General features: G+C 42.5%; 2 protein-coding genes across 2 annotated transcripts; one reads left to right on the plus strand and one right to left on the minus strand.

Annotated features, from left to right (window-relative positions):
- Positions 1–8,163: 8,163 nt before the first annotated feature.
- tfpi2 (tissue factor pathway inhibitor 2) lies at positions 8,164–10,226 on the minus strand. Its single transcript, XM_062409540.1, has 5 exons — positions 9,951–10,226; positions 9,588–9,758; positions 9,235–9,414; positions 8,773–8,946; positions 8,164–8,339 (listed from the first exon to the last, which is right to left on the minus strand). Exons 1-5 carry the CDS (start codon positions 10,021–10,023, stop codon positions 8,251–8,253), a joined length of 687 nt encoding a protein of 228 aa, XP_062265524.1. The 5' UTR covers positions 10,024–10,226; the 3' UTR covers positions 8,164–8,250.
- A 1,057-nt stretch (positions 10,227–11,283) lies between these two features.
- Positions 11,284–12,240, plus strand: gngt1 (guanine nucleotide binding protein (G protein), gamma transducing activity polypeptide 1). Its single transcript, XM_062410268.1, has 3 exons — positions 11,284–11,431; positions 11,538–11,636; positions 11,831–12,240. The coding sequence occupies exons 2-3, from the start codon at positions 11,541–11,543 to the stop codon at positions 11,954–11,956; spliced, it is 222 nt and encodes a 73-aa protein (XP_062266252.1). The 5' UTR covers positions 11,284–11,431; positions 11,538–11,540; the 3' UTR covers positions 11,957–12,240.
- Positions 12,241–12,736: the final 496 nt, after the last annotated feature.

Genomic DNA, 12,736 nt, shown 5'->3' on the forward strand with positions numbered 1-12,736 from the left:
CCTTGACGCGCCATAATGGGCTATTAATCAATTTGGAGCATGGACGAAAGAAAAGAGAAAATCCAATTTACATCGCATCCACAGTCACGAACACGCAGGCAAGTCCCAGAGAGCTCTTCTTTAATTCATCGGTGCAAAAAATAAACGATTGAAACTGACAGACAAACTGAAAATATAATCTCCACGCAGCTCACTAATCTGTGCGCTTTTTCCCAAACAGCATTTTACAGAAGTTAATACCCGGAAGATAAAGAAAATAACCTGAGTCTTACCTGACTTGAAGAGATGAGAGAAACTGCAGAGAACAGATGCTCGAGCAGGAGAAGCCTGGTGTCTCCTTCCCTCGGAGGAGACTGACTCCCTGCTGCTGCGCTCCGACCCTATTTAACGCAGTGGCATTACATTAAGAAAAAAAAGAAGAATACAGAAACTTTTTTTTTGCATCCACGGAGATAAAACCAATAATTAAAAAAAAAATCAATCAAAAGCTACTTTGGCTCGTGTGTCCAGAGGTCTGGCTTCTGTTTGATGAGATGGATTAATGACCGGCGGTGCGCACGGTAAGGGAGCGCGGGGCAGGGCGCCGGTCCGCGGCCGTTCTGAGCGGTGACAGTCGACTGCCCGGTAATCCAAGTGCGTCTAACAGCCTCCCCGTGTACGAGAGTGTGTTGCTGGAGCTCCTCCTCGCCTTATCTCTCTGTGTCTCTGCGTTAAAGACACACACCGCGAGCAGTGGCTCGCTTCTCTCTCCACTGCGCGTCCGTGCGCTCTGCTGTGGACACTCCTCTGGACACCGGGCGTAAAGTGAAGTTCCGCAACTACGACACAACGTGTGGTTGTTTGCACTACTCGACGGTGACTTTAAAATGACCTTGATGACATTACACGAGAGCATCTTTTTTCGTATCTCCTCCGTGCAGCTTTAAAACTGACATGTTTGTGTAGCTTGCTGAAAATGAGGATCAGCTACTACATTTAAAGCAGCTCATCGTGCCAAAGCAGTTCTCACCCCTGGAGACACTGTGTCAACATCTCTGAAGGTGTCCTGTAAATTGTCTGGGACCCTCGTGGATCAGATTGGATTTTCCAACACCCCCCCACAGATGCTCAATTTGATTCACATCTCATTAATATGGAAGTCAAGTTAACACATTGAGCTGCGTTGTTCCTCAAACCATTCCTGAACAAATTTTGTGGACAAGATGGAGAATAGCCCTTCTATGTTCTACCGCACTAATGAAGCCTGCCACCAGTGGATGTTATCAGATGTTAGCGGCCACCAGTAGATGTTAGGGACATATCTTCAGTTGTGTACCTTAGAGTTATCAGCCTGTGATGTTTCGGAGCCAAAGTAACGAGGTCCCTGCACCAATACACCCAGTCAACCAATCACAAGTCAGTCTCATCTGTCAATCATTACGTTTCACACCATTTTTTTCGTCACATTGAATAACTATGTGAAACCAATCTTACTGAAAAATGAACACTTGAGCACATCGGCACTGCAGGCATGGTTTCTGACCTTTACTGCAGCCAGCTACCAGAGGGCGATTAAGATGATTTGGCTTCACTTTTGGGAAGCTGACATGCCATCCGTCTTTATATACCGTGGGTGGTACATGTTAAAGTAACATCCACATGAATTCTACACAAGGTTTCTCAGCAGAACTCTGCCCTGAGCTTCTGTCTTCTGTTGGCCTTATAGTGCATCATGCTAGAATCACGATCCCTGCTAAAAAAACAACAACGTAGAAGCAATCAGCCATCCATATAATTGCCACTCTTCCCTAACAGCTTTCCATCATACACATCAGGTTTTCAAAAATGTGTTCTACAGTAGCTCTCCTGTGAGATTGAACCACTGCCAGCCAGCCGTCGCTCTCAATGAGCCTCGGGCCATGACCCTGTCCCCGGTTCAGGGGTTGTCCTTCCTCGAACCCTTTTAGATATAGCTGACTAACCACTGCGTTCTGGAAAGACCTGTCATATCGGAGATGCTCTGACCTAGTTGTTCACCATCACAATTTCACCCCTTGTAAAAGTCGCTCAGATCACTTTGCATTGCATTTAACTTCAAGACATGTGAAATAAGCGTGTAAAGGATTTACCCCCTCTTAGGGATCCAGTACACTTAAAGGGAAAACCCTAAAAAATAATGTGACCATAGTTCAGGCATGATGGAGGAAAGTAGAAACTGTCACGCTCAAAACACATCTTTTTGTTGAGAGAGGAACAGATATTCACCCACTTCTACTACACAACCCACGATAATGCCTACCAATATGAGAATCAAATGAAACAGCCTCTTTATTCATTCAACCTGTTTGGCTGATGTTGAGTTATTACTCTTACGAAATTCCCTGTGGATATTAGACAGCCGAATCTATTTGGATTTTAGGTTGTGAATTGTAATTTCAGATGAGTCAAGAAAAAAATCGAAATCAACAAGAGCACAACGCGCTCCCTGTTTGTAGCGGATGATTTCCTTATTAGAAAACATGGTTATTTGATTTCTTATTTTCCGATCTGGCATTTAGATAGCTGTTGGTGTATAAAAAGTGAAAACATCTGCAGAACTGCATTCGGGAGTGTCCTGTCAGTGTTTTGTTCCGCAACTTTCTCTCTACACTTAATCACAACCCAGCCAGCTGTTTGCCCGCAGCTCCCGTCACTGCTAACCGAACACTCGTTCCTCTTCATGTCTCACACACAGAGACAGGCGAGGCAGTAATGGACATGTAGCTGCATATTCATGACACATTGTAACGGTGACAGACATGATGAGCCTGTCATCTCTAAAGCCGGGAGATCTGCAAACATGCAGCGCTGCCTTCAAACCGGTGGAGAAGACGGAGCATCCCCCAAGGAGGGGGACGGGAGGGGACAGACACAATCTACCTGGGAATGTGAGTCCCATTCCTGTGATGGAAACCACATTGCTCTTGTCAGCTACATTTGACGAGCATGTGTGCTCACATAAATTGTGTCGATTAATTCGAAATATTTGACAAACCAAATCAAAGAGTTTGTCGGTGACATATTTGGGCTTTTTTATTATTGTATCCCCAACCACACCTTGAACAAAATCATTCCGAACATGCATCACAAGCCACATTTGAAGCTGTGCAGCACATGGCATTGTGGGTATGAGGAACTCATCGTTCAGAGGCTCCTCATTATGGCCAGTTGCGGTGATGACGGTAGGTGGAGGGCGATTGAGGGAAATTGAGCTGGAGCGATGCCTGTTTTTGGGGGGACATGCTGTGTGGTTAATCTGGAGCATAATGATGCTGGAGAAGATGCCATGGGAGTTTGGTGCCAGCGCTGGTGGTGTCCGTCCACAGTTTGTGTATAATATGACGTCACTGCATCATATCCTGCCATGAAGGAATGCAATTATTTTTTGTCCTGCAGATTCGAAAGCAGCAGATCAGCGAGACTTGCTCACAGTGACCACAGGTAATTATCACTCATCTCTGCATTCTTTTTTTAGTTTTTACCTCTTTCAAATCTTTGCATATTTTAGCTTAGTGTAGTCTTAACATCAGAGATAGCAAAGTTAGTAACATTATGGCATTTTATCAGCAGAAGCTAGCCATACAGCCGAGGTTCAGGCCCTGAGGTTCAGGCCCTGAGGTTCAGGCCCTGAGGTTCAGGCGAATTTGCTAAAGTGTGTCATGTGGCCAACCTGTCATGGCTCTCATCAACCTCGAGCCACAAAGGAGGGGGGGCTCAATTAAAAAGTGGTTATGTGTCAGTGTTGTCTTTGGAGCGTGTTTCCAATGACCCAAGTTATTATATTTGAATGTGGATGTTCTTTAACACATTGGGGAGTCTGAACAGGGGAATGATGATAGGAACCAATAACTGTACCTTTTACATATATATTGCATTACAGTGGACTCCTTTAAATCCACCTTTAAATAAGTTTAACGAACTTAAGGCATATCTATGTAACTTTAAGATCCAGTCTTACAGACCAACTTGTCAACATCAGGCTACTGTCACAGTTTTGAGCTTTTGTTGTAACAATCCAGAATGCTGGGATAAAGGATCAGTTATGAGATTTCACAGTAGTCCTAGTGCAAGTAGTGACAAAACACTAAGACCATATATATGCTAACCTGTACTCCAATATGTGCAGAGAGTGCCTGCTCATGTCCTTGACTAGTTGCAGAAAACACATCCGATTTCATTTTGAGGCAGGTATCATAAAAACACATATTGTGCCTCCTCAACAGTTTGCATGCAACCCCCCCCCCCCCCCCCCCCATGGGTTTGCATATCGTGGCTCAGCTATCTTAAATGTAATATATATTAAAAACCCATTATCAAGCAGCAAATTCAAATGTGCCAATGTGTTTGGTGGCCGGGTGTTTAGAGAGCTGCGAAACAGGAGCTCGGTACAAAGTCCTTGACCTCCGGGAAGCTGGTAATTGAAGCGAACAGTCGGAGAAAAGGAGGAAGAAGAGGACCCAGTTCAGACTGACATTTTTGTGGATATTTATTCCATTTTCTGTCGGCACTCCGGTAGAGAAAACAGTTAAAATCTGGCTTCAGGAAAGTCAGGCATCTGTATTTGTTTGTTCTGCTCAAATCATTTTTGATCTTCCCCCACCGTGATGAAACAAGGTTCTGGCACATTTGCAGGAGGGTGAAAGCTGTAGATTTATTCACAGCTATGAGTCATCCGCTACATTAGAGATGCTCTGCACCAACAAAAGCACACCACTATTGTTACTGTAAAAGACACGGCATGTGGACAGCAGTTACACTATCTGTGTGTATTCCCAGAACTTCTCTCTGCCATAGAAACTGTGGAAATTAGTATTCACCTCAAATATCAATTACTGCACCACTACCGGAGCCAAGGCAGGGGGAAATTACATTTGGACTTTAGGAGCAGGGTGTGTGGGTGAGGACAAATGATGACAGTAAGCTTCTAAATGCATGTTCACTTGAAAACACAAACAGTGTGTTGATGGATTCATCTCCTGTTGTTGGCATTTTCCAGGGAATCAAATAGGAAAACCTCAGAAGGCTTCCAGAACATCTCAGACGTTTGGAGTTGGCCGCCATGTTTAATTATACAGCAGCTACCGGTGTTTGGCAGCCAGATGGACAGCGGGGAACAGACCAGATACTCATCACCAGACACATCAATCCGAAGCGGGTGAACGGAGGGGAGAGGAGGACGGCCCGAGACACTCCTCTCCACCCAACAAAGGGGGATGATCGATGTTGGAGAAACTCTTTAGCCATGTCAGGGCTGGGAAGCCATCTGACATGTTTGGTCTACAGTTTAAACAGACTAAACGCTGACATCCCAGAAATAGTGTATCTTCAAACTTGGTGCTGTATGTTTTTCCTGTGTTCAGTTTCTGTCGGCGGGCTTGGTCCATGAAAGCAGACACACCTAATCATGTAAAAGGAAAATACTTACTCAGTTGTAAAACACATTCAAACAGGCAGACGTTGTTTCATCTTCTATTCTGCAGAATTTGCACCCAACATTTATAAACCATAGTGCTCTGCTCACATCCTGTTATATTAACCACAGTTTTCATAAGCAATAACGAAGTATCCCACCAATCTATGGGAAATATTGTTTTATCTATTCTATAGAATCAGACTGAAGTAGAATTATTACCCAACGCCTGAAGTGCACAGGGAGCTGCTCTAGTATTAAGCAGCAAAATCTGTTGTTTCTTCTATTTATGAGTCAAATTAGAATAGTTATAATAAAAGCTCATTGCCCTCTAGGTTTACAATAAACTTTTTCATTAGAAATGAAAAGAGAATACTATTTGTACCCGAAAAAAAGAGTGTAGATGCCTGGATCAGCCACCAGGGGGCATCTAATATCCTGCCTCCTTACCATGACCTGCAGTGAGACAGTATGTTATCATCATTTGTTATCATGTTAAATGTTAGATTTGCATTACTTAGTATACTGCATTAAATGGTGAATTATATTATCATCTCATTAAGCTCACAGTCATTGTGCGTGTTGATGTTTTAAAATCAGTGCAGTCAGTTCATAGCAATAATATAAGTGTTTGACAAATGGTCAAAGCCTCCTTCACCGTATTAATCTCGTTCTAAATGAGAGCCCCGTTTCAATGTAAACTCCCATCCATCACCATTGAGAACGAGGCAGAACTTAATGTGGTGCGGCTAATGAAACCACCAGAGCAGGATCGGTTCATCTCCGAGCCCGCTGAACTGCACCAGGATCTCCCACAGCCCGTGTTTTATTGCCACTCATTAACGGTGCGAGACAGAGCTCTGCCGTAATTAAAAGTTAACCACTGGGTGTGTTTGCGCCCGTCTCAAACATTTGTCATGTCGTTCGGGATTAAATCCGACCAAAAGGTTGTGATTCTGCAAAGTGTAATTAGACTTTGAACAAATGAATTGTTCACACAATCATAATAAATTGGTATAAACTGTAAAAAGAGCTTTGAAAGAAGAGGAGTTGGAGTTTATACCATATAAAATATGCTTTTCAGAGGTGATGCATGATTTGTATATGTGTCAATCAGCCATTATGTAAACTGTACAAGTCATGCATGAGATTCCACACACCTCTTTTTTGCTCTGCCTTTTTTCCTCCACTTTATAAATGTGCTATTACTTTCATTCTTATTGATTAAAAAGTGCAGGGAGGAGAGAAACGTTTACCTCCAAGGGCAGGAAGTGGAAATAAGCTTAAATGAATAAGCCGAAATTTCCATCATAAGCAGTGGTGATGGTTTTAGAGATTAGGTGGAGTACGTACTGGGAGGATGACATCCTCTCTCATATTGCTTCCTAACAGATGATTTAGCTTCACTTCTTAATGGCAAAAGGGCCTGTGCAGATATATTACCTTTTACTGCTATTTATAGCCGAGCCAGATGGGCGAGCAGCTTCCTTTAATATCTTCTATAAATATTTATTGCCTGGAAAAGTCACACGGTGCTTCAACCGAACAAAGCAGATTTGGGACAGTCAGGATTTTCTCGAAACACAGGGTACTTTGAAATGAGCAGCCTTTGAGGAGGCTAAAGACGATTTCTCTTGTGGTAAAGTTCATTATCTGTGAATACTAAAAGCTGGTATTGACCCAAAGGAAAATAAAACCCTCTTCAATAACCGAGCCGAGGGAGAAGATGTGTGGCTGCACACACACACATCCGTTTGTCAATGGATGCATTCAGGTTTCCTCATATACAGTGTGGAGTTCACCATGAATGCATAATTGCCAAAACCGTTCCTGAGGCTCTCTCCGCTGCAGCGATGCTCTCATCAACCTGCCACGGTACATTTTCCTGCTCCGAGTTGCTTCCTTCCTGATTCTAGCATATACAGAAGAAACCGAGATAGGCCGAGTGCCCTGCGAAGTAGTTGCAGATAAGAACGGAAGATCAGCAGAGTGAGTACGTGAAGGAAGAAAGGCCGAGAGATAAAGAGAAAGTGCACAGAGAGAAAGTGTCTGGTGTTTTCTTTGGCCGCAGCACTGTTGTGCTTCTGTAAAATAAATCGTAGGGGCCAAAATGCTTGCTTAGTGTTTTATATTTATTTTTGTTTAGGCCCCTCGCATGCTTTTTATTGTCATGGGTGTGGTTTCTCATTATTTAACTGTTCACTTGCATGGTGTGACCCAGACAAAGAAGGGAAGTATGGCTCCAGTATTTCCCAGTACAGCAATTTAAAGTCAGTGTCAGTTTTTTGATCATAATATATAATGTATTTGGGCTCGAGCATGAATTTGTGAAAAACCTAAATTGAGTTTGTCACCAGACTCTGTTGAAGAGGATATAGGGTACATTCAGTTGAATTAGTTGCAGTCAACACATCTTGAGTCAGTTAAATGCTGAAATAACACACAACACAGTTATTTACTGATAAACAGCAGCAACAAATGGCTCAATATGTTTATAAAAATCTGTATATTAAAAAAATGTGCTCACAACACAATTTGTCACATCAGAAAATGTCACTGTCATAATGTATTACTTATAGAAAACATATATTAAATACATACAGTATAAAAACACGAGTGCAGTAGTAATAAACGTCATCAACAATATACAGTAAAAACACATTTGAAACAAATCCTACAAATACAACCAGGATGTATTTAATACTCTTCCGGTCACAACAAATGTGACCTGGTCGTTTTTTCTTCTTGGCACAAACAGTCAGTTTAATACTCGGTTCTTTCCGTCACAGGCTCGTCCGTGTGAGCATCTGTGAGATCGAGAGTCAGACGCCTACGCCTGCGTGAACGACTTGATTATTTCTATTCTTTCTCCTGCGTCGGATTTTTCTTAGGCCCGTGTGCTTCTTCCCTCCTGCAACATGAAAAAAAGTGTTGGACAGCTGATTAGTGTGATGGCCTTTGATTCTTCTGCCTGTTGGCTTTCTTTGCTCCTCATCAATAAGCAGTCAGAACTTCCTATAGACAGATTTTCTTTGGTTTCCTCTCAGTCATACTTTAATAATTGGCTGTAGAGCATACACGTCTGAGTGTATGCTAATGGTTTCTTCACAGGCCAAAACATTTTGAAAGCCTCAAATGAAATCAGCTGAGTTTTATTTAGTCGCCAACCAAATTCCCCTCTGACTTTCTGAATCTTCTCCACATTTAAACCATCAAGTAGTTAATAAGATCCATATATTGTAATTACAGAGTTAAGGAGTCTGGTAATTATCCTCAAACTCTCATCTTCAGTTACAGGCTTGCCATTGCCACACACACGCATTCCCATGCTCATGCTCGCGCACCTTTAACACACACGTCTTTGCAGCTCTGCCTGGAGACAAAGTTGTTGCTGGTGCCTCCGCAGCCTGAGTAGGTGAACTCCTCGCACTTCTTGGTGGCGCCGTTGTAGTAGTACCGGGTCATGGAGGCCGAACACTTCCCTTTGTCCATTGGGTCCAAGCAGAGCACGGGAACAGCTGGAGGAAAAAAAAAAACACAAAGCACACAATGAGACCGACAACCAGAAAACAACAACAGAAAGTGTTTGATTCTTAGCTCCTTTTGTCAGATTATTCATTTATTTCATTATGACTTAAATATCTTTATGTGTTGAACATTAACACAAAAGGCCTGATAAGGTATTATTTCCATAGGAATACATAGTTGTTTCCCAGTCGTACCATTAAATCACACCTGAAATGGTTGTTTTTAGAGAGCGCCCCTGTATATTATGTCAGTGGCAGCACAAATGTTGTTGTACTAACTTTTCCGTGGGCTGCAGTACTCCATGCAACTGGTATGGTCCTTGAAGCGGTTCGAGTTCCCGTGACAGCCCCCATAATAAAAGGTCTCGCACTGCATGGTGGTCATGTTGAAGAAGTAGTGGCGGAGGAGGGCACGACAGGGTCCCTCTTCTTTAGGAAACCTGCAGATCTGTGGAATCTCTGAGGAGGAAGAATGACTGGATTTATGAATATGATTGGATGGATCAGATATTCCCATTTAATATCAGATCTAAAACACAAAAACACCCAGTGCACACATTCAACAGCTTTCCGGGGACGTCAAGGTCCCCATCAGCCAAATACAGTGTGTGCTCCTCACTTAGAGAACTTACTTGGGATTCTGAAACATGTCTTCTGGCACTGCTCGTAACTCCTGAAGTTGTTGGCATTCCCCTGGCACCCCCCATAGTAGAAAATCTCGCACTTTTGCGTGATGGTGTTGTAGAAGTAGCTCTCAATCTCTGCCCTGCAGGGTCCCTCGTCCACCTGAAGGAGACACACGTCTGAAAACATATACACCGTTAATGAAACACGAAATCTGCCATAGAAACACGACGTGGTTAAGTGCGTTGCTGCGCGTAAAGCCTCCGTCAAACTCTCAAAATGTGCGTAAACTTGTGCAAACTATGCTTTTACGCGAGACAGTTTAGTGGTTCTTTAAAACAAAGCGAAAAAACGAGAAAGTGCTCCCTTACCTGTGGGCGATAGTGCCAACACGTTGTAGAAGGAGGAAACAAGTGTAAACAGCGCTAATGTGCCAAACTCCATAGTGCAACTTCTGCTACGGCTGCGACTCTCGCTCGTCTTTTTCCGCTTTGCCGAACGCGTCCACTTTTATCAGTTTGGTGCTGGTTCCCAGCGGAATTTAAGGGGGCGGGGGATGTAGTGAGTCATTTTCAGATCCACTGAGGAGCAGAAGCAGAGAGGTGATGAATCCATCAGTGACATCACACTGGGAGAGTTATTGTAAGATTTGCGTAAAGTGATAATGTGACTCAGTCTATTTCACAGAGGTGAAATGACAAGAATCCGATAGCCACTTATGATGATGATGTTTTAATGCTTCTGTGACCCAGTAGCTCTACAGCATCCCTGTTTAACATGTGTCTACACGTGACAGATCCCCTTGTGAAACCAGATCTTGTCGAAATCACCCTGCCAAGTTCCCACCACATACTAGTCTTACTGGATCCCCACGCACACTTACACACACACACACACACACACACACACACACACAGAGCCTTGTAGGACACTTATTGGGATAATATGTTCTCTAATCCCCCACCCCAACCGTGCCTAAACCTAATACTTACCTTAACACTCACCTAAATCTAATTCTGTCATTAACCCTAAAAGCAAGTCTTAGCCATAACAGCTCATTGAAAGTGACCTAGAAAGTGAGGAACGTCCAAAATGTCCTCACTTTCCCAAACTGTCCCCACTCCGTCAGTTCAAGGCTCAAAATGGTCCTCAGATTGACGTCTGTACAAATACACACCCAGTCACACACTTTTTCATTCCAAGCACTGTCACCCCCAAACCTGTGTTTCCTAATGACTGAAGCCGCCTCCAGCATTTTTTCAAGGGAACACTGATGTGTTGCCAAGGTTTGGCCTTCTTCACAGCTAAACGTAACAAATGAAACTAAATGTACAATAAAAACATAGCTCCTTCCTTGGTTTTTAAATATAATTCCCCTGATCAGTTCCATCTTTTCCTCAGGCATCTAAAGGGGGAGCCCAGTCCCTTCCTGTTGTACATTTAAACTTGTCTTTGTGCGGTTGGAAAACTGCAGTCACCTTTAGGGCAGGGATGTGTCATCACTTTGACAGGTGGAGGCTAAATACAGATTAGCTGTCTTATCACATGCTACCTTCCTTTTGACCCATATCTTCATATACAAAGAAAACAGATAGCAGAAATCCATATTTAATCTGCAAAAAAGGGAATTCGTTTTTTTTATTTAATTCAAGTACAACGAACAGACACCGGTGTGATTCCCCCCCCTCCTTATTTGAGAAACTGTCTTGGTTATACTGTGGGGGCATAGTTTTAATCAGATTAAACGGATTAGGATACTTTATGCAGATTACTTTATAACCAGGATTGAGTGAGAGGGGAGTGATTCTTCAGCAGGATTGTGGGGGTGAAGGACTGCTCCCTCTAAGCATCCGTGAGTACATTTTCATTCTTTTCTTGTTTGTAATCACGGGGTAAAAATCGGACATGAGAGCGAATATTTTCTTCCTCAAAATGCTGAATGTTTCCTTCTTTGACAGAAAATGCCGGTCATTAACATGGACGAACTGACGGACAAGGACAAGGCTGTTATGGAAGTCGACCAGCTTAAGCGTGAAGTGAAACTTGAGAGGTGGTTGGTACGTTGAACACACTTGAGTTACAGGCCATACGTTTAAGGATAGAAGCAAATGAAATGTTTTCAAGATATTTATCCTTGACAAGAAATTTATGCTGTCAACCTGCATGAATGTAATTATACAGATTTGTTCTATCGGGGGCAGAATTTAAAACTGAAATCGCTGCTTAACACATCTTTGTCTTCTTCCCTCAGACGTCAAAATGCTGTGAGGAGGTGAAGGACTACATTCAGGCTGGAGAGGAGGAGGACACTCTTGTCAAAGGCATTTCGGAGGATAAGAACCCCTTCAAGGAAAAAGGCGGCTGTGTCGTCTGCTAGACTGGACCTGAGGAGCTTTTCATCGCTCAGATTAGCACACAAGGACATTATCCCTCCCGTCAACGAAAAATATTTGCAGGCTGACAAAACGAGGATGAAAAATGAAGAAACTATTCCAGATTTGTAGCCTTGTCCTTTTATCCTTTGAAAACATGCAGTGTAAACGAAGTATAATTGGTGATATATATATAATGCTTCTCTCTCCTGTGGTGTCTATATCTAAAACTGGCCCATGTGTTGTTTCATAGACAGAAGCAACTGTCATTAAACGTGCTTGATATGTACTCAACCCGTCTTCTTCACTCACTGCACAAAGGTTTTTCGTGACAGGATATTTACATAACTCAGAGTGCATACATTCAAAGTATCTGGATCGTCGTTGCATAAATCTTTATGAGAGCGATATCGTTATAAATCACAGACCTTTATGTAAATATCAAAAAGTTTCAGATTTGTTGATACGTTCCTCCTGTAAGTCCAGATATCTATCTCTTCACATTTATTCCTGTGTATATTACAGTTCTAAAACTCATAGACATTATCATAAGTCTTTTTAAAGAGGATTATTTCATTTCTAAATATTTCATAGGTTTTGAAGGGTAAAAATATACAGAATCTCACACAACAATTTTTTTGTCTTGCCGGAATACTTCTTTCTTATTTTTACTAAATTAACTTAGCCTTATTTTATTTTTGCAATATTTTGTTAATGCATTGTGGAGGCACAGTGTGGAGGCATTACACACAATTTTTTGTCATGTTCTGCTCATGAATTAGGAT

This window comes from Platichthys flesus, chromosome 17 (assembly GCF_949316205.1).
Source record: "Platichthys flesus chromosome 17, fPlaFle2.1, whole genome shotgun sequence".
Classification (NCBI taxonomy): Eukaryota; Metazoa; Chordata; class Actinopteri; order Pleuronectiformes; family Pleuronectidae; genus Platichthys; species Platichthys flesus.